This window comes from Anomaloglossus baeobatrachus, chromosome 4 (assembly GCF_048569485.1).
Source record: "Anomaloglossus baeobatrachus isolate aAnoBae1 chromosome 4, aAnoBae1.hap1, whole genome shotgun sequence".
Classification (NCBI taxonomy): Eukaryota; Metazoa; Chordata; class Amphibia; order Anura; family Aromobatidae; genus Anomaloglossus; species Anomaloglossus baeobatrachus.
In genome coordinates, this window is record NC_134356.1 from 338,252,288 (window position 1) to 338,275,389 (window position 23,102).

Below are 23,102 nucleotides of genomic sequence, written 5' to 3' on the forward strand. Positions count from 1 at the left end.
ACAAGTATCGAGATAATCTGGCAGTGGTTTCTTCATAGAAAGTGCTCAACTCAGCAACAGCTCCTGTGTTTGGAGGAGTTGGGCCAGGTTGCTAACATCAGAGGCATCTGAAATGTATGGGGGGGGGGGCTTAAATGAATTGGCCACCATCAGGGACAATTAATTTAAAAATAAAATAATGTATAAAGTAGGGTTTCATTACAAATTATGCACCACTTGGCTTTTAGAACTCTTGTTTCCCAGTACATAGAACCTTCAAGGAGTGGTTCACCCCTTTTCAATACTGGCCACATTGATATTATGTTGAGATACAAGGTTTCTCTCAAATACCTTGTGTTGCCAATAGTGCTGTTAGCAACGCTATTGCAGTCCACTCATCCCCATCGCGTAACCCCCCAGGCTCCGTGACCTCTGATGTCCGGTGATGTCCCATGAAATGAGGTGGGCTGCAGTCTTCTTGAGGGACTGGGATGTGGGCAGCGTTTCACCGCTCGTCACAGTCGAGTGTCACAGCCCAGCATCTCCCTGCTGTCTCCTTCACTGTAGAGCCGCAAGCAGGACCGACGCTGGGATGTGATTAGCGATGAAACGCCGCCCACGGCCCAGTGAGTGACAACGACTGAGGCTGGCTGCATGGATGTCAAGTCAACTGGAAGTTGATGTGACATCACCAGACATCAGAGGTCACGGAGTCTGGGGGTCACGCGATGGGGATGAGCGGACCGCAATAGAGCCGCTCACAGGCACTATTGGAAACACAAGGTATTTGAGAGAAACCTTGTTTCTCAACATATCGATGTGGCTAGTAATGAAAAAGGGTGAACCACCTTTTTACTTTGGTCTGTGATCATAAATCTGCTGAGTGGACCTCAGAAAAAGTGAAATACCAAAAGAGCTACAAATGTTCCTGTTGGATTGTCAGAACAACCTCACTGACTGTTTAGAGAGATCGGCCACTTTCTCCAGTTTAGTTTTCCACATTATCACTTCTGTCCATACAATAGCCTGTGGTGAGGAGGGGGGGGGGGGGCGCTAATGGACGGGTCTTGTCATATACTCCTCTACCAGCAGCCAAATAAATGGACTGCTGGTTTTGACAAAAAAGTTAGGAGCTCAGAAACAGACAACAAAGAGTTACTGTACATTAACTGATTTATGGCCACAGACCACATTAAAGTAGAATGTGCAGGGAAACAAAGGGCCTGTAAAAGCAAAATAGTACCAAATATCTAAAAAATCTATTGGCGTTTCCCTAAATAGACTTTCCTCTCTGCAGTCCATCCTTAATGCTGAAGCCAGGGTCACCTATCTGGCTATGCATTATTCGGACGCTTCCGCTCTGTGCCAGTCATTGCACTGGCTGCCCACACATTATAGGATCCAATTTAAATGGCTTTTTCTCACCCACAAAGCCCTTCACAGCATGGCACCCCCATAAATCTCCACCCTCATCTCTGTCTATCACCCTACCCATTCTCTGTGCTCCACAAATTACCTTCGACTAACATCCACATTAATCCTAACCTCTCACTCCTGGCTCCAAAATTTCTCCCAAGCTGCACCAATCCTCTGGAATGCTTCCCCCACAACTTACCCAGTTTCAGATGCTCCCTAAAAACACATCCCTATCCCCCTCCCTAATGAAAGTCAATTCATGTAGATCTACTTCACTACTTTTCAGAACATAACTCTCCTTCAAACTACACTGCGCCCAAAAGCATTACAAATACTGGCCGGTGACTGACTCAAGCAACCTTGATCTATCCCCCATTTCTTCGAGATGGCTGGATTGTCGTTTGTAAATAAGCACATGAACCTTATGTGATGCCCACCTCACCCCATTGTAGATTGTAAGCTCTTCTGAGTAGGGTTGTCATTATTTTTCCTTTATTGCATGTTCTATAACTGTTACTTATTGTTTGTATATGAACCTCTGAGGTGGAAAGTGCAGTGGAATATATTGGCGCTATAAAAATAAAAATTATTAATTGAAAAAATGTTTGGATTTTTTTAGCCCTAAATTCATGCATTTAAGTAAAAAAAAAAATCCCCAAATATGGCTATACACTTTAAGTTTACATTACAGTAGAAAGAGCAGCAATCTTTATATCAGATCTAACCTCACAAAGGAAATAATGTGAATTTTAGAAAAAAAGAAAAACAGTAACATTCAGGAAGTTATCCAAATGATTTGAAAGGAATTAATTAAAAACTATTTTATCATTGTATTACCAGACAACTACAACCCCAATTCCAAATAATTGGGAATCTGTAAAATGTAAGGAAAACAAGAATTAAATGATTTAGATATCTCTTATTGCCATATTTTATTCAACAAAACATACAACACAGATCAGAAGGTAAAAGTTAGCTTTTTCTAAGAAAATGGAAAAATGTCCAATCTAGAAACAGATGGTAGCAACACATTTCGGAAAAGTTGGGACAGGTCCATGGCTACCATTGTGTAGTATGCCCTCTTCTTTTCACAATGTTCTGTAAATGTTTGGGAAGTGAAAAATATGCCAATAAGAGATTTCCAAGTCCTTCTTGCTTTCTTATGTTTACAATTTTTTTTTTTTTTTAAATTAAGGTTGCATACTGAATAATTCCAAAAACAAAGAAGTGCAAAACTCTCACATAAAAAAAAGTTTCAAAATGGAACATTGAAAAATTATATATACATACCTCTTTCCCCTACACAAATCCATTAAATGTGTTGCAAAGTAAGAGAAAGACATGAAACATTAGGCAGCAAAACAAAAAAACGACTATAAGATTACCATGAGGGCATCTGAAAGGTTCTACTGCTTGGTCATGATTGGTCAGCCATGCGGCTTCTCCAGTCATTTTCCTTTTGGACAATCACTTTAACTACCTTTTATACAAATTTTACTAAAAACAATCTGTATTTAGGTTTGGTTGATCTGTCTTCTTTAACATTAATATATCGATGTAAAAATTCATAAATTATTCTTCACACACTAAAACATGTTAGCAGTGATTTTTCTTCTTGAGGAGAACATATACCCTTGGGAGTCATTTTCAGATTTTACAGACAGATGTTTCTGTAATATCAAATACAATTTCAAGAACATGTTCACACATGGCAGGTGCAAGGTAAAAAATATGAAAATAATTTTAAAAAATGATATATATATATATATATATATATATATATATATATATATATATATATATATATATAATTTTGAAACAAAAGTTGAGCCAGATGTTTTAAAGTCCTTAATTTACTAGAGATTAGAAACAATTTACTCAATAAAAGTTCCGAAAATATTTTAAAGATCTGGCAAATATTGTACAATGACAATTTTTTTTTGGATCGTTGCAAATAAAAATTATCATTATTATACGATTACATTACCTCTGAGTGATGCTCCTCATTTTGCTGTAGTACTTCAATGCACAGCTCGGCAAGATGAAGCACATCACGTAGTTTCTTTGAAGGTTCTTCTTGACTCATAGTTTCTGAATAATAATAAAAAAAACTATACTATAATTCGGGTATTATTAAAAATGATAATAAATCTGTTATTTCTTTCATCAAATCTAATACAATGTATTTACTCTTTTAGGGGTGAAATTATTAACATATCCCAATATCATTCATTTATCGGCAATCTTTACCATTTTAACCCCTTAAGGACGGAGCCAGTTTTGTCCTTAATGCCCAGGCCATTTTTTGCAATTCTGACCAGTGTCACTTTATGAGGTTATAACTCTGGAACGCTTCAACGGATCCCGGTGATTCTGACATTGTTTTTTCGTGACATATTGTACTTCATGATAGTTATAAATTTAGAATGATATTTTTTGCTTTTATTTGTGAAAAAATCAGAAATTTGATGAAAATTTTAAAAATTTTGCAATTGTCAAACTTTTAATTTTTATGCCCTTAACTCAGAGAGTTATGTCACACAAAACAGTTAATAAATAACATTTCCCACATGTCTACTTTACATTATCGCAATTTCTGAAACAAAATGTTTTGGGGTTAGGAAGTTAGAAGGGGTCAAAGTTCATCTGCAATTTCCCATTTTTTCAACAAAATTCACAAAACCATTTTTTTAGGGACCACATCCCATTTGAAGTGACTTTGAGAGGCCCAGGTGACAGAAAATACCCAAAAGTGACACCATTCTCAAAACAGCACCCCTCAAAGTACTCAAAACCACATCCAAGAAGTTTATTAACCCTTCAGGTGCTTCACAGGAACTAAAGCAAAGTGGAATGAAAAAAAGCAAAAAATAAAATTTTACCTAAAATGTTGCTCTACCCCAAATTTATTCACTTTTAGAAGAAATAACACAACAAAATGAACCCCAAAACTTGTTACCCACTTTCTTATGAACGCGCCAACACCCCACATGTGGTCAGAAACCTTTGTTTGGACAAATTGGAGGGCTCGGAACAGGAGCAGCAATATTTGAATTTTGGAAAGCAAATTTGGCTGAAATAGATTGAGGGCACCATGTTGCATTTACAGGTCCGCTAAGGTATCTAAACAGAACAAACCCCTCACAAGTGACGCCATTTTGGAAAGTGGACCCCTCAAGGCTTCTATCTAGGGGTATAGTGAGCATTTTGGATCCACAGGTACTTCACAGATTTTGATAACGTTACATTGTCACATTGAAAATTTTCATTTTTTTCTAAAAAATGTTGCTTTAGCATCAATTTTTTCACTTTTTCAAGAGGTAATTCCAAAAACTTCACCCCAATGTTTGTTACCCACTTTTTTATGAGCGCGGTGATACCTCACTTGTAGTCTGAAACCTTTGTTTGGAGAATTGGGAGGGCTTGGAATGGAAGGAGCAATATTTGAATTTTGGAAAGGAAATTTGGCTGAAAAAGATTGCGGGCACCATATCGCATTTGGAGGACCCCTAAGGTATGTAAACAGCAAAAAAACACCACAAGTGACCCCATATTGGAAACTAGGCCCCTCAAGGAATTTATCTAGATGTTTGGTGAGTACCCTGAACCTCCAGGTGCTTTACAGAAGTTTATAAATGTTGAGCCATGAAAATAAAAAATAAAATTTTACCACAAAATTGTTACTTCAACTAGGTAGCTTTTTTTTCACAAGGGTAACAGGAAAAAAATCACCATGAAATTTATTGCGCAATTTCTCCTGAGTTTGGTGATATCTTGTACGTGGTGGAAATCAACTGTTTGGGCACACTGCAGGGCTCGGAAGAGAAGGAGTGCAACTTGACTGCAAAATTGGCTGGAATCAATAGCGGACGCCATGTTGCATTAGGAGAGCCCCTGAGGTGCCTAAGCAGTGGAGGTCCCCCACAAGTGACCCCATTCTGGAAAATAGACCCCACAAGGAATTTATCTAGATGTTTGGCGAGTACCCTGAACCCCCAGGTGCTTCACAAAAGTTTATAATGTTGAGCTGTGAAAATAAAAAAAATATATTTTTACCACAAAATTGTTACTTCAACCAGATAGCTTTTTTTTTAACAAGAGTACACGGAAAACTATCAGCATAAAATTTATTGTGCAATTTCTCCTGAGTATGCTGATACCTTATGTGTGGTGGAAATCAACTGTTTGGGTGCACAGCAGGGCTCGGAAGGGAAAAAGTGCCATTTGACTGAACAATTGGCTGGAATAATTAGCGGACGCTATGTCACATTTGGAAAGCCCCTAAGGTGCCTAAACAGTGGAGGTCCCCCACAAGTGACCCCATTCTGGAAACAAGACACCTCAAGGCTTTTATCGAGGTGTATATTGAGCATTTTGAATCCACGAATACTTCACAGAATTTGATAAGCTTAGGTTGCCATATTGAAATTTTAATTTTTTTCACAAAAATGTTGATTTAGCGACACATTTCTCACTTTTTCAAGAGGCAACAACAAAACGTGTACTCCACAGGTCGTTATCTAATTTCTTGTGAGCGCAGGGATACCCCACATGTGGCCAAAAACCTTTGTTTGGATAAATGGGAGGGCTTGGAATGGAAAGAGCACCATTTGAATTCTGGAAAAGTTGAAGTAAATTGTGCGCACCATGTCACATTAGCAGGGTCCCTTGGGTACCTATACATCAGAAACCCCCCACAAGTGACCTCATTTTGGAAACTAGACCCCTCAAGGATTTTATTCAGGAGCATAGTAAGCATTTTGAATCCACAGGTAGTTCACAAAAATGTTGCTAGTACACAGTGTCAGCCTTCCTGCAGAGATGTGAGTGTTGTCCACGGGAGAACGCAGCTGCCCATGCCCACGATTTGGGTTCAGGCTGCTGTGGACTTTGGCTCTATTCTACCTGCAGAAAACACTCATCTCCGCAGCATAAATTGACATGCTGAGGCTCGGGAAGCTGCGCCACAGGTCGGTTTATACTGCAGAGAAAAGAAACACAGTGGGCACGGGATTTCTAAAAATCCTTCCACTGTGCTTCTACTGCACAACGCAGCGTTATGGACGCAGGGAAAACACTCTGCGCCCAAAACGCTGCAAACCCTGATTGTGGGAACACAGCGTAAAATGCTACAATGGATGAATGGATAGATGTCAAACATATATATAATGTCCACCCCCCTCTGCAGATTCTAAGCTGGCGCCCTTTAGTGCCTTTCATGTGACACTAAAGGGTGCCTAGCCTTGTATTTAGCCCAAAAGAAAAAAAAATAATTAAAATAAATGACGTGGGGTCCCCCCTATTTTTGATAGCCAGCTAGGGTAAAACAGACAGCTGTAGCCTGCAAACCACAGCTGACAGCTTCATCTTGGCTGGTGATCAATTTGGAGGGCTCCCCAAGCTGTTTTTTTTTTTTATAATTATTTATAAATAAATAATTAAAAAAAACAAAACAAACGTGGGGTCCCCCCAAATTAGATCACCAGCCAAGGTGAAGCTGACAGCTGGGGTCTGGTATTCTCAGGGTGGGAAGAGCCATGGTTATTGGACTCTTCCCAGCCTAAAAATAGCAGGCCGCAGCCGCCCCAGAAATGGCGCATCCATTAGATGCGCCAATTCTGGCGCTTCGCCCCAGCTCATCCCGCTCCCTGGTGCGTTGGCAAACGGGGTAATAAATGGGGTTGATACCAGATGTATAATGTCACCTGGCATCAAGCCCAGAAATTAGTTATGTCACGGCGTCTATCAGATACCCGACATAACTAATTGACAGTAATAAAAAAAAAATTGACAACAAAAAAAAATTTATTTGAAAAAACACTCCCCAAAACATTCCCTGATTAGCCAATTTATTGAAAAGAAAAAAAAATACGCTGTAATCCATTTGGACGTCCCACGTTGATTCTGGACCTTCTAGAATATGGGGGACACGTTCAGGGAACGTATCCCCCATTTTCTAGGTGTGCGGACCCTCCATTTGAGGAGAGTGGGTGCAAAGAATCTGCACCCACCCTCCCCGGGTCACAACTGCAAAGTGCCGAGCAGCAGCAGCAGCCAGCGTCCTGAACACAGGAAGCTGACAGCCGCGCTCTGCACATGTGACCAGCACTGCTGTGAAGGAGCCGGAGGAGGGGGCCGCGGGGGATCAGCGCTCCGACTGGTATGTAGGACACCGGGGAACACCGGGGTGGGGATAGGGGGTGACTTGGCAGGGCCTGGGGAGCAGGTTTCTGTCGCATGTGTTATGGCACATACGACAGAAACCATAGGAACAGTGTGAATGTGGCCGGCGCGCTGCTGTAATCGGCCGTGCGCGCGGCCATCTTGGATTTTCGGGAGGGGGTTGGGGGTCGGGGGGGCACTTTGGGGATACCGAGGGGACCGGAGGGAACCGAGAAAGAGATTTATCTCCCATCTGACATGTTTGATCATGCCAGATGGGAGATAAATCATTTTTTACTGGCGCGGTCATTTACTATAACTTGATGATCGGTATACGGTGTATACCGGTCATCACGTGACTGGGGACCGGAAAAACCGGCCCGAATCATGATCTCCAGGGTCTCAGCTACCCCCGGTAGCTGAAACCCCGGAGATTTTCTGACGCTGGGGGGCGCTATACACTTTTTTCTGCCCGCCGTTTTAAAACGGCAGAAAGGAATAAGTACCCTTTTTTGGTGCAGTTTTAAAACGTAACGCGGTCGTAATGGGGTTAAACAAGTTCATCATCAGCACTTGAGTGCCCGTGTGTGGAAGGGGCTCCGGAGCGGGGATCTCTCCACGTATAGTAGAGAGCTAGTATCTGTGTCTAACAGCAGTGGCTGGAGCTAGCCACCAATTGTGGCTGTTACCATTTAAATAGGCTGACAATCTCTAACAGTGGCATTTTAGCATTTGACATGGAGCGATCATGTGGCCCCAATGGGTAGGGATGAGTGGACCTGTGGGTGTTTGAGTTTGGTTCAGTACCCAAACTTGTCCCCAGACCCTATAAAAGTCAATGGGGAACCAAACTTTGGTGCTGTAAAATGGTCATAATAAAGGCTAGGGCACTGCAAAAGGAAGCTAAATGGGGGTACAAGCAGGACAACTACCCTGCAAACAAAGGATAAGGAACAAATTTAAAAAAAAATGGACGTGCGGTCCACATTAGTTTTGATAACCAGCCATTGTAAAGCAATAGTGGAGGCCTCACGCCGTTTCTGAAAATTATTTAAAAACAAATAATTTAAAAAAGTGTGGGCCCTTCCCCTATTTTTCAGGTAAAGCTGACAGCTGGTAATATCAGGCCCATAGGTATTTTACAGCCCTTCAAAGCCTAAAACTAACAGATGTGCCAATTCTAATGCTTTGTCCGGCTCTTCCCGATTGTCCTGGTGCGGTGGCAATTGGGGTAATATGAGCATGAGAAATTCCGGGCTTGTCACTGACCGTCGTGACCTATGAACAAGGCTCCATAGGATTTGATGGATGTTGTTTGACATTACACCATTGAATTACATCGGAATTTCAAGGATTTCTTTTTAAGTAATAAATTGGTGAACAAGGGAATGCGTGGGAATCTCTATCCAAATAAACTTTTTTTTTCCTGTGTGTGTATGTTTTTACTTTACACTTACCGGGTTAGTAATGGGATGTCTGAGAGAGCCATGTCAATTCATAGCCGACATCAACCCCAAATGTATTACCTCGATTGCCACCGCACCAGGACAATTGAGAAGAGCTGGGCAAAGAGCCTGAATTGGAGCAACGAATGGATGCACCACTTCTGGGTTGGCTGCGAGTTGCTATTTTTAGGCTCGGAAAGGTCAAATAACCATGGGCGTTCCCACCCTAATAATACCATCCCTCAGCTGTCTGTTTTACCTTGGGACCCCAGATCATTTCTTTAAAAATTATTTAAATTAAAAAAATGGCATGGGGTCCATTCTATTTTTGAAAACAAACCAAAATAAAGCAGACAGCTTAATACTGCAGGCCCCACCTGTCTGCTTCACCTAAGTTAATTATCAAAGAAAGGGGGACTTCCACGTCATTTTTTTTTACTTTGTGCCCAGCGGCATTCAGGCATCTTCCCCATACCAAAAAAACTTGATTGGCTATGCTGCAACCTTTCAACAAGCTTTATTCAGCATCTAAACTCGGACACGGACTAAAAAAAGATACAATGAAAAAAGATTAAATGTCACATGCACCCCAAATTGGTATCAATAAAAGTTTCAGCTTTTCACACAAAAAAAATCCAAGCATTACTCAATGCAAAAATTAAAATGATGCAGGTTTTATAAAATGTCAAATAACACAAACGAAAATCTATTTTTTTATGACTGTTTTCCACAAACTACACCACTTAAATAAAAATATCTGTACACACATTTTGCTTCACCATTATCATAATGACTGGCCATAAAAAAAGAAAAAAAATGTCCAGTTCGGGACAGCACTAGAACCTAAACTTGAACCCAGATGCCGAACCCCAAATAAGTGTAGGGAGACTGAACTTGTGTGCTGTAAAATAAAAATTGTGTTTGTCAGGGCTAAGGGACTGTAAAAGGAAGAAATATGGGGATTAGAGCAGGACAGTTATACTTCGAGTGTCTCACACGCAACTGTCACACTGCTTCCGGGTCTCATAATGAAGTCTAATGCATATTCACTGCATTCCTTACCCACCCTCTATGACAGCGTCTGTGATTTGTTGCAGTCAGACTGCTGGCGTCTGTGATTGGTTGTAGAGCGTAATAAATAAATAATTGGAAACCATAGCGAAGGGTCGCCCTGCATATTAATACCCAGTACAGATAAAGCAGATTGCTACAGGCTGCAGCCCCCAGCTGTGTGCATTATCTTGGCTGTGTTTCAAAAAACGAGCGACCTCCCCCAATTTTGATACTCAGATAAGATAAAGCAGATAGCTGGGAGCTGGTATGATCAGGCTGGGAGGCCATGGTTATTGGCACCCCTCAGCCTAAAATTAGCAGCCCGCAGCCGCCCAAGACTTGTCGTATTCATTAGATGAGCCAATTCTGGCGCTTTACATGGCTCATCCCAAAAGCCCTTGAGTGGTGGCAATTGGGTTAATATAAGGTGTTAATGACAGAATTTTGTTTTAAAATCACAGCTGTCATCAAGCCGGACGTTAGTCATGGGGATGGGTCTATGAGACCCACCCCATTACAAACCCTGTAAGTCAAAAGTAATAAACACAAAACACAGAGAAAAATCCTTTATTTAAAAAAGCTACCTTCTTTCTCCAATTTATTAACCCCTAAAACACCCCTGCAGGTCTGATGTAATCCACACGAGGTTCCATGACAATACTGACTTTCCTACATCTGAGGTTGCAATGTGTGGTCACATTAGAAAATGTGCCCGCTCACTGTGGCATCAGGGACACACTGATGGAGCCACAGCTGTGAGCGGTGACGTTACTGAATTCACCATGGTACACCAGCTGTGACCTCACGTAAGCTGGCCTGTGGTGAACTCATTTACATCACCTCAGGTGAAGTCACTGAAGTAAATCAGCAATCCCAAATAGTTAGTGTGCAAAAAAAAGCATTAAAATACACCTTTATTAATATAGTCCTAAAAAGAGCAACGTTAATTACTCTGATACAAACAAGTCAAACTCATAAAGCCATCACTAACTACGGTGAATACACCATGGCCACTTAAGTCAGCCTATTAACCACTTAACGACCGCCGATACGCCTTTTAACGGCGGCAAATTAGGGTACTTCTTCCGATCCGCCGCTTTTTAACGGCGGTCGGAAAAAAGGGTCTAGCGCCCCCCAGAGTCAGAAAATTTCCGGGGTCTCAGCTGCCGTGCCGGGGGTAGCTGAGACCCTGGAGATCATGATTCTGGCCGGTTTTTCCGGTCCCCGCTCACCTGATGACCGGTATACACCGTATACCGATGATCAGGTTACAGTAAATGACCGCGCCGGTAAAAAATGATTTATCTCCCATCTGGCATGATCAAACATGTCAGATGGGAGATAAATCTTTTTCCCGGTTCCCTCCGGTCCCTCGGTATCCCCAAAGTGCCCCCCCGACCCCCAACCCCCTCCCGAAAATCCAAGATGGCCGCGCGCACCGGCGAGCACAGCAGCGCGCCGGCCGCATTTACACTGTTCCTATGGTTTCTGTCGTATGTGCCATAACACATACGACAGAAACCTGCTCCCTAGGCCCTGCCGGGTCCCCCCCTATCCCCCCCGGTATTCCCCGGTGTCATACATACCTGTCGGAGCGCTGATCCCCCGCGGCCCCCTCCTCCGGCTCCTTCACAGCAGACGCCGGTCACATGTGCAGAGCAGCTGACAGCTTCCTGTGTTCAGGACGCTGGCTGCTGCTGTGACCCGGGGAGAGTGGGTGCAGATTCTTTGCACCCACTCTCCTCAAATGGAGGGTCTGCCCTCCTAGAAAATGGGGGATACGTTCCCTGAACGTGTCCCCCATATTCTAGAAGGTCCAGAGTCGACGTGGGACGTCCAAATGGATTACAGTGGATTTTTTTTTTTCTTTTCAATAAATTGGTCAATCAGGGAATGTTTTGGGGAGTGTTTTTTCAAATAAATTTTTTTTTGTTGTCAATTTTTTTTTTTATTACTGTCAATTAGTTATGTCGGGTATCTGATAGACGCCGTGACATAACTAATTGCTGGGCTTGATGCCAGGTGACATTACACACCTGGTATCAACCCCATTTATTACCCCGTTTGCCAACGCACCAGGGCGCGGGATGAGCTGGGGCGAAGCGCCAGAATTGGCGCATCTAATGGATGCGCCACTTCTGGGGCGGCTACGGCCTGCTATTTTTAGGCTGGGAAGAGTCCAATAACCATGGCTCTTCCCACCCTGAGAATACCAGACCCCAGCTGTCAGCTTCACCTTGGCTGGTGATCTAATTTGGGGGGACCCTATGTTTGTTTGTTTTTTTAATTATTTATTTATAAATAATTAAAAAAAAAAAAACAGCTTGGGGAGCCCTCCAAATTGATCACCAGACAAGATGAAGCTGTCAGCTGTGGTTTGCAGGCTACAGCTGTCTGCTTTACCCTAGCTGGCTATCAAAAATAGGGGGGACCCCACGTCATTTATTTTAATTATTTTTTTTTTCTTTTTGGGCTAAATACAAGGCTAGGCACCCTTTAGTGCCACATGAAAGGCACTAAAGGGCGCCAGCTTAGAATATGCAGGGGGGTGGGACGTTATATATGTTTGACATCTATCCATTCATCCATTGTAGCATTTTAGGCTGTGTGCCCACAATCAGGGTTTGCAGCGTTTTGGGCGCAGATTGTTTTCCCTGCATCCATAACGCTGCGTTGTGCAGTAGAAGCACAGTTGAAGGATTTTTAGAAATCCCGTGCCCACTGTGCTTCTTTTCTCCGCAGCATAAACCGACCTGTGGCGCAGCTTCCCGAGCCTCAGCATGTCAATTTATGCTGCGGAGATGAGTGTGCTCTGCAGGTAGTATAGAGCTCCACAGCAGCCTGAACCCAAATCGTGGGCATGGGCAGCTGCGTTCTCCCGTGGACAACACTCACATCTCTGCAGGAAGGCTGACACTGTGTACTAGACGCCGTGTTGCTGGATCATGGCAACATAGCCTAAAAGAGAGAAATTTGTTGCTACAGCAACATTTTTGTGAAGTACCTGTGGATTCAAAATGCTTACTATACTCCTTAATAAAATCCTTGAGGGGTCCAGTTTCCAAAATGGAGTCACTTATGGGGGGTTTCTAATGTATAGGTACCCAAGAGGCCCTGCTAATGTGACATGGTACGCGCAATTTATTTCAACTTTTCCAAAATTCAAATGGTGCTCCTTCCATTCCAAGCCCTGCCATATATCCAAACAGAGGTTTTTGGCCCCATATGGGGTATCCCTGCGATCACAAGAAATTGGATAACAACCTGTGGGGTATACGTTTTGTTGTTGCCTCTTGAAAAAGTGAGAAATGTGATGCTAAAGAAACATTTTTGTGAAAAAAATGAAAATTTTCAATATGGCAACCTAAGCTTATCAAATTCTGTGAAGTATTCGTGGATTCAAAATGTTCAATATACACCTAGATAAAAGCCTTGAGGTTTCTTGATTCCAGAATGGGGTCACTTGTGGGGGGCCTCCACTGTTTAGGCACTTTAGGGGCTTTCCAAATGCGACATAGCGTCCACTAATTATTCCAGCCAAATGTTCAGTCAAATTGCACTCCTTCCCTTCCAAGACCTGCCGTGTGCCCAAACAGTTGATTTCCACCACATATAAGATATCACCAAACTCAGGAGAAATTGCAGAATACATTTCATGGAATTTTTTTCCTGTTACCCTTGTGAAAAAAAAAGCTACCTGGTTGAAGTAACAATTTTGTGGTAAAATTTTATTTTTTTATTTTCATGGCTCAACGTTATAAACTTCTGTGAAGCACCTGGGGGTTCAGGGTACTCACCAAACATCTAGATAAATTCCTTGAGAGGCCTAGTTTCCAATATGTGGTCACTTGTGGTGGTTTTTTGCTGTTTACTTACCTTAGGGGTCCTCCAAATGCAACATGGTGCCCGCAATCTTTTTCAGCCAAATTTCCTTTCCAAAATTCAAATATTGCTCCTTTCGTTCCAAGCCCTCCCATTTGTCCAAACAAAGGTTTCAGACCACATGTGAGGTATCACCGCGCTCATAAAAAAGTGGGTAACAAACATTTGGGTCAAATTTTTGGAATTACCTCTTGAAAAAGTGAGAGAATTGATGCTAAAGCAACATTTTTGAGAAAAAAATTACAATTTTCAATATGACAAAGTAACGTTATCAAAATCTGTGAAGTACCTGTGGGTCCAAAATGCTCAGTATAGCCCTCGATAGAAGCCTTAAGGGGTCTAGTTTCCAAAATGGGGTCACTTGAGGGGGGTTCCTGCTGTTTAGGTACCTTAGGGGATCTGTAAAAGCAACATGGTGCCCGCAATCTGTTTCAGCCAACTTTGCTTTCCAAAATGCAAATATTGCTCCTTTCATTCCGAGCTCTCCCATTTACCCAAACAAAGGTTTCTGACCACATGTGGGGTATCGGCGCGCTCATAAGAAAGTGGGTAACAAAGTGTGAGGTCCAATTTTTGGTGTTACCTCTTGAAAAAGTAAGAAAATTAGTGCTAAAGTAACATTTTTAGGTAAAATGTTAATTTTTATTTTTTTTCATTCCATATTACTTTAGTTCCTGTGAAGCACCTGAAGGGTTAATAAACTTCTTGAATGTGGTTTTGAGTACCTTGAGGGGTGCAGGTTTTAGAATGGTATCACTTTTGGGTATTTTCTGTCACCTAGGCCTCTCAAAGTCACATCAAATGGGATGTGGTCCCTAAAAAATTGGTTTTGTAAATTTTGTTGAAAAAATGGGAAATTGCTGATGAACTTTGAACCCTTCTAACTTCCTAACCCCAAAACATTTTGTTTCAAAAATTGCGCTGATCTAAAGCAGACAAGTGGGAAATGTTATTTATTAACTATTTTGTGTGACATAACTCTCCGGTTTATGGGCATAAAAATTAAAAGTTTGAAACTTGCAAAATTTTTAATTTTTTTGTCAAATTTCAGATTTTTTCACAAATAAAATAAAAAAATATCATCCTAAATTTACCTCTAACATGAAGCCCAATATGTCACGAAAAAACAATCTCAGAATCACCGGGATCCATTGAAGCGTTCCAGAGTTATAACCTTATAAAGTGACACTGGTCAAAATTGCAAAAAATGGCCTGGGCATTAAGTACAAATCTGGCTTCGTCCTTAAGGGGTTAAAGGACATACCCAACAGGGGTCCTATCTAGTGATGGTCACAAGAGAAAATGAACACAAGAAAAAAACCAAACAAACAAACCAAAAAGTGATATTGCTGTGAGCAAAGGACAGTGGTCCAATTGACAAAAAAAAACACAACAAAAGAAATAATACCTAAAAAAACAAATCAATGTGCACTCATCTTCCTGACAGTGGTCAGTCATATAAATACATTAATACACAATAGATTTTCCAGGTATTAAAAAAAGAATTGGTCTCACCCAGTCCCTTTTTGTGTGAGGTCATGCAGTCTCTTGATCCCAATCAGTAGAGTCGTCCACCAAATACTGACCCTACCACTCTTTGGGTTCAAAAAATAAGAAATAACTGCTGCCCCGGACTTCCGTCCTCACAAGGACGGACCACATCTAAGGTCTCAAGCTGGACCCCTATGCTGACCCTGATGACATCCCGACGCGTTTCGTCATTCAGACTCCTCAGGGGACATAATAATTGTCAGTCAGGTCCTTGTTGCCAGCCCTCACCAAACCATAGTGTCTCTGACACTATGGTTTGGTGAGTCAGTGGTCAGTCATATAAATACATTAATGCACAATAGATTTTCCAGGTATTAAAAAAAGGATTGGTCTCACCCAGTCCCTTTTTGTGTGAGGTCATACAGTCTCTTGATCCCAATCAGTAGAGTCGTCCACCAAATACTGACCCTACCACTCTCTACCAGTCTCTGACACTATGGTTTGGTGAGGGCTGGCAACAAGGACCTGACTGACAATTATTATGTCCCCTGAGGAGTCTGAATGACGAAACGCGTCGGGATGTCGGGATGTCATCAGGGTCAGCATAGGGGTCCAGCTTGAGACCTTAGATGTGGTCCGTCCTTGTGAGGACGGAAGTCCGGGGCAGCAGTTATTTCTTATTTTTTGAACCCAAAGAGTGGTAGGGTCAGTATTTGGTGGACGACTCTACTGATTGGGATCAAGAGACTGCATGACCTCACACAAAAAGGGACTGGGTGAGACCAATCCTTTTTTTAATACCTGGAAAATCTATTGTGTATTAATGTATTTATATGACTGACCACTGTCAGGAAGATGAGTGCACATTGATTTGTTTTTTTAGGTATTATTTCTTTTGTTGTGTTTTTTTTTGTCAATTGGACCACTGTCCTTTGCTCACAGCAATATCACTTTTTGGTTTGTTTGTTTGGTTTTTTTCTTGTGTTCATTTTCTCTTGTGGCCATCACTAGATAGGACCCCTGTTGGGTATGTCCTTTAATAGGCTGACTTAAGTGGCCATGGTGTATTCACCGTAGGTAGTGATGGCTTTATGAGTTTGACTTGTTTGTATCAGAGTAATTAACGTTGCTCTTTTTAGGACTATATTAATAAAGGTGTATTTTAATGCTTTTGAAGTCACTGAAGTAAAAGCTGGATTAGGCAATGGAAACACGTTGAGTATTTGGCTTCAGACATTTCTGCAACAAATCTGCTTCTTCTAATAAAAAAATCTGCACCAAAACCACATGCGTTTTTATGCAGTTAAAGTGCAATTTCTGCCAGGAGATGCAGATTTGGAGCAGAAATGTCTTCAACAAATTTCTGCAACAACGCTGCTTCTCCTGGCAGAAAAATGCATCACATTGGTGGTGCGCTTTTTCTGCCAGGACATGCAGATTTTGTGTAGAAATGTCTGTAACCAAATACTCAATGTTCACACATTGCCTAATCCAGTAATCCGGCATTGAGTTTCATGATTTGACCTGAGGTGAGGTCACAGAGTTCAATGAATTTACCAGAGGTCAGTTCACCTGAGGTCACAGCTGGGTACTGTGGGAACTCCAGCAGCGACCTCAGGTGAACTCCTTGAACTCAATGCTAGATTATCGGATTAGGCAATTTGTGCACATTGAGTATTTAGTTGCAGACTATTCTGCACCAAATCTGCATCTTACGACTAAAAAAAGCACTGAAACCACATGCGTTTTTATGCGGTTTTGAGCGTTGTTCTGCCAGGAGATGTAGTTTTGCTACAAAAATATCTGCAACCAAATACTCAAAGGGTGCACATCACCTAATCTGGTAGTTTGGCATGGACATTAATGAATTCACCTGAGGTGAGGTCACTGAATTCACCTAAGGTCAGTTCACCTGAGGTCACAGCTGGGGTACCATGGGAACAGACAGCTGTGATGTTAGGTAAACTCACTGACGTCACCTCGTGTGGATTACGTTGGACCTGAAGTGCAGGGGTGTTTTGGGGGTTAATAAATTGGAGAGAGAGTGTGTTTTTTGTTTTTTAAATATAGGATTTTTTTGTGGTGGGTGTTCATTTCTTTTGACTTAAAGCTCTGGGATTGGCACATTTAATGGATGCGACAAGTCTGGGGCGACAGTCGACTGCTATTATTAGGCTGGTGAGGCCCAATAACCATGGGCCTCCCCTACCTGTGAACACCAGCCCCCAGCTGTCTGCTTTATCTTGGCTGGGTATCAAAACTGGGGCGACTGCAAGTAGTTTTGAAAAATAATTTAAATAAATCATTTTAAAAACCACCGCACTCTCAAGTTTCATATCCAGTCAAGATAAAGCAGACAACTGGGGGCTGGTATTCTAATGCTGGGAAGGTCCATGGATATTGGGCACATGACACGCCTTCCAAAGATCTTAAAAAGGACCAGAGGACATTCATTACATGCGGAGGAAAGGCGATTCTATCAAGTAAATAAAAAAGGGTTCTTTACAGTTAAAGTAGTCAGACTGCGAAATGCCCTACCACAAGAAGTTAAAATGGCAGATACTACATCCAGTCCGTTTTTAAATGCTGTTACTTTTCTCACAACAAATGGCATTGTGCGTTATAAATAGTTTAGCAATAGAAAATGTATAATTGGTGGAGAAAGGTTGAACTCCATGGATCCGTGTCACTTTTCAACTTGTATAACTATTTTCCACACAGGGATATGTACAAATATTAAAAAGAAAAAAAAACAACTTAGGGCTGAAGAAACATTTTTTTGGAAACAAATTGAGTTTTCGTTTCCTTCGACATTGTGTCAATTCCTGCAAAGCACCTGAAGAATTAACAAACTTCTTGAATGTGGCCTGAAATAATCTGAGGGGTCAGCTTTCAAAATGAAGTATTGCTTGGAAGCTGACATGTAGGCCTTTCAAAACTCACTTCAGAAGTGAAGTGGCCTATCAAATATACAGTTAGGTCCAGAAATATTTGTACAGTGATACAGGTTTTGGCATCTTACATGTATACCAAAAGATATTCAAGTTAAGCGGGCTTTACACGCTACAAGATCCCTACAGCGATCTCGTTGGGGTCACGGATTTTGTGACGCACATCTGGCCACTGTAGCGATGCCGTTGCGTGTGACCCCTATGAGCGATTTTGCACCGTCGCAAAAACGTGCAAAATCGCTCATCGGTGACATGGGGGTCCATTCTCAAATATCGTTATTGCAGCAGTAACAAAGTTGTTCCTCGTTCTTGCGGGAGCACACATCGCTCCGTGTGACACCGCAGGAACGAGGAAGCTCTGCTTACCTGCCTCCCGGCCACAATGCGGAAGGAAGAAGGTGGGCGGGATGTTCGTCCCTCTCATCTCCGCCCCTCCGCTTCTATTGGGCGGCGGTTCAGTGACGCTGCTGTGACGTCGCTGTGACGCTGAACGAACCGCCCCCTTAGAAAGCATGCGGTTCGCCAGTCACAGCGACGTCGCAGGGAAGGTAAGTCCGTGTGATGGGTCCGGGCGATGTTGTGCGACACGGGCAGAGATTTGCCCGTGTCGCACAACTGATGGGGGTGGGTACGCACGCTGGCGATATCGGTACCGATATCGCAGCGTGTAAAGCGGCCTTTACACTTATATAATCAACATGGGCTTTAAGTGCAGACTCTCAACTTTATTTTCAGGGTATTCATATCTTAATTGGAGTACAGGATTAGGAATTACAGATCTGTAATATGTAGCTACTTCTTTTTCAAGAGACCAGTTGTAATTGGACAATTATCAAAACCTTTGTAACGGGCTTCATGGGCAATTCCCACCTTAATCCATCATCAATTAAGCAGGTAAAAGGTCTGGAGCTGAATCCAGGTGTGGCCTTTGCATTTGGAAGCTGTTGCTGTGAATCCACAACATGCGGTGAAAGTATCTCTCAATGGAAATGTACAGAGCAATACTCTGCTCAGATTCAACCAAATGCAGCAAGATTGATTGGATGGCGCTTCACAGTACAGATGAACAATGACCCAAAGCATACTGTGAAAGCAACCCAAGAGCTTTTTAAGGCAAAGACGTGGAACATTCTGCGATGGTCAAGTCAATCACCAGATCTCTACCCCATCAAGCATGCATTTCACATACTTAAAAACAAAACTTAAGACAGAAAGACCGACAAACAAAAAACAACTGAAGTCACCTGCTGTAAAGGCATGGCAAAGAATTACGAAGGCGGAAACCCTGCATTTGGTGACATCCATGGCTTCCAAACTTCACGCAGTCATTAACTGCAATGGATTCTCTACGAGTACAAAGTATTGCAAAGTAACTTTAGGCTTTTGAGCCCCTGAAATGCGGAGGCTTTGTGGAAAAATGGTTGTAGTTTCTAAACTTTTCACAGGATATTTTTGTTCAACCTCTTTAATTAAACCTGAAAGTCTACACTTCAATTACATCTCAGTTGTTTAATTTTAAATAAAAAGTAGTGTAATGCAGAGCCCAAATCACGAAGACTCTGTCACTGTCAAAATATTTCTACACCTAACTGTATACGTTTTGAAAGTTTTCTTAAAAAAAAATGCAAAATTTTGTTAAACGTTTAAACTTTACAACTTTACCTTTAAACCTTTCTAAACTCCTAATAAAATAAAAAAACCCCTCAAAAAAAGAAGCTGACGGAAAGTAGACATTTGTAACGGTTATTTACTATTTTGGTGAGGGGAATTAGCATAAAAAGTTAAAAAATTGCTAAATTTTCTTACTCAAATTTACAATATTTATTAAATAAATTCAAATGCTATCAACCTCAATTTACCACAAACAAGGACTCATAAAATGTGTCACAAAAAACTAATCTTAGAATTTCTGGGATATGTCTAAACGTTCCAGTTATTACTATATAAAGGGACACGTCAGATTTGAAAAATTTGGTTTGCTCAAAAAAGTGAAAACTGGCTTCGGTGGAAAGGTTTTAAATATGAGAAAAGAATGAACACACAAAGGGAGTCATTATTAATAAAAGTGTTGTGCTCATAAACAGCAGCTCACAAAATAATTAATGTTACAATGCATTTTCATTACATCAATATAGGAAACCGAACAGAAATCCTGAACAAAATTGTCTGTTTTCGATCATGAGTACAGATAAGCGAGTTTTCGCTGTAACGTCAGATCTAATTTCACAGAACACACATAATGGTAAGTGGAAGATTGTTATTCAAAGTAGTAAGTGACCATTTCTGCTGCTGATTTTTCAGGTTGTGATTAACACTTGTCTAACAGCCATCACTGAATGGCTTTGAAATGAAAACAAAGATGTTTCTACATTAAGCCTTCCATGCTGGCAGCGTAATGTATATATCTTACAAAGAATGTTTAACAGAAATGCAATGGCTATAGCAGTTATAGTAGCTTTTCCAGCCAGAAATGTTCAATTTTTTTCCCCAAGGCCATTTATACAAAAGCCATGTATGTACTCCATCCCTTTTCAGTGCTTTACCCACAGTCATTGAACTCTGCCATCATTATAGTATAAATTCCAAGAATAATTCCCTGTTAACAGAAAAAGCAGTGGGTTACTGAAAAAGGCGCCATACGTAGTAAAGGTTATTACAATAGCCAAACGACGTTGTTGGAATTATACCACCTGAGCCATATGCTCCCTATGGATATGTTCTCATTGAGCTTTTCACAAGCATTTTGAGGCAGATACAGCTTTAAAACAAAAAAATGCCTTTTTACATACATGTTGGTCAGCTCTGATTAGTACCTAACTCAATGGGAAAACACTATACCATTATAGTGCAAATGGTGCTGTTTTGTTTTCTTCCTCAAATCAATTTAATGTGGCATTTAGATTGGGGGAAAAAGGTGTCTACTGAAATAATGAAATATAGAAAAAAAGTGCTAAAAAAAGAAAGACAACATAAAAAATCACCAAGCAATGCTCCTTGTTTATGTAAAAAAAAATAAAAACTCAGATTTTTCAAGTAAATTGCACACTATATAAATTGAATTTATAACATTAGTGTGGTCACCAAATATCCAGACATTGGTAGAGATTGTGCCGGATTAGTAGGACTGAGAAGTCGTTAAAGATTGATTTAGCACCACATTTATTACATGGTCTCTGGCTAAATGATATATTTGGTGCATATTTAGACTACCTACCGTAGACTAAAGTTACATCACCTGTTTGCCATACTTTCAGACCCTTTTTTAAGCCCAAAAAACTGTGGCACCGCTTTACAAATTTAGTTTATTTTAAAGGGATCTAGTCTAATGATTTCTGCTATACGAATGCAGCCAGATAGATATTCCTCTTAAATGCCCCGGCATTTCAGACAATTTGTACTTTAAAGATCTGTCTGGGGACTACATCGTAAATGACTAGTCCGGCTCAGCACCTGGAAGGCTCTTCCCAGTGCAGCTGCAGGAGAATGACAGGTGTCTCCCTATTTACACACTTGAGGCGCTGGGAGAAGCTGGCTGGTGGTGGAGCCAGACTAGTTTGGGGTCCAGCTATGAAGTGGAAAATTTTATAAAGGCTATGCTCACATCACTTTTTCCATGGCAGTGGCTCTGTTGGGACTTCCATCTGAAGCCCTGAAAAATGGCTGAGGGGGCCATTGACTTTAATGAAGTAGATGGAGTCAGTTTGTGCTCTATGTCCCAGCATGTTTGTTTTCAGCAGTTTCCACCTTTTTGAAGCTGGCATAAAAATGCAATTGACCGCATTTTTGTGCCCAACTCAAAAGAGCACACACTGCCAAAAAGGAGGTCTGTAGATATGCCTGACTCCTATTTATAAAGGCTTCAGCCGGAAACACCAATGAAGTCACTGATGTGTGGCAAAAAAGGGGCTTTAGACGATATGGGAGCCTTTAGGGAAAATTTTCAATTTTTAATGCACAGATGTATAATGGGTCAAAAATCATTTCTGCAATCGGCTTTTATTAAGGGTAATCTGTTAGCAGATTTTTACTATGTATTTTGATAGCAGCATGATGTAGGTGCTGAAAGCCTGAGTCCAGTGATGTGTCACTTACTGGGCTATGTGATGCTGTTTTAGTTCAGTGTTTTATCAGCAGGAGATTATCACTACAGGACTAGGTGTCCTGTCAACTGTTCTGTGTAACCCCATCACTGACCAGAAGCTTTCTATCAATGTACAGTGTACTCAAAAAGCTGTGAGGTGTGGCGGGGTTACACAGAGCTAAGCATTCCAGCATACATTGCTGCAATCGCGGTGTCTGCCCCTAGATCATGCTGCTCTCACATTACATAGCACAAACCTTGCAGCAGACTCCGTTTAAAAATTCTGCATCATTTGACTTTTCCAAATTCTTTGTTTCACAGCACAGCTGGCTGGATGAGATAACGGAGAATGCCAGTCAGTTTGTCCTGACAGGAGAGTTTGTAACTTTTTTTTTATCTGTCGTTTTCTGAGCTCCACTCATCTGATTTATGACCACAAAGTTCAATTCTCCTATAATATGGTCTGTGGTTAGATAGCAGTGTAGCTCAGAAAAAGACAGATGAGAAAATCTCTCCAATCAGATCAAACTTACAGGATGATTTTTAGGCTATCTGCACAGTTTATTGCAAAAGGTCCACTTTTAAAAAAATAGGGACATATTGCCTTAACACTTTAGAAATAGTTTTCCTATTCATTTTGAT

The 23,102-nt window shown here is 41.3% G+C and overlaps 1 protein-coding gene across 16 annotated transcripts in view; it reads right to left on the reverse strand.

The window, feature by feature from the left end:
• Window positions 1-23,102, reverse strand: part of CADPS2 (calcium dependent secretion activator 2) — a 914,362-nt gene that overhangs the window by 348,637 nt on the left and 542,623 nt on the right. For all 16 annotated transcript variants that reach the window (XM_075345069.1, XM_075345070.1, XM_075345068.1 and 13 more), the window contains one exon: window positions 3,383-3,486. In XM_075345069.1, the coding sequence (XP_075201184.1) occupies window positions 3,383-3,486 (104 nt within the window). The remainder of the gene's footprint in view (window positions 1-3,382; window positions 3,487-23,102) is intronic.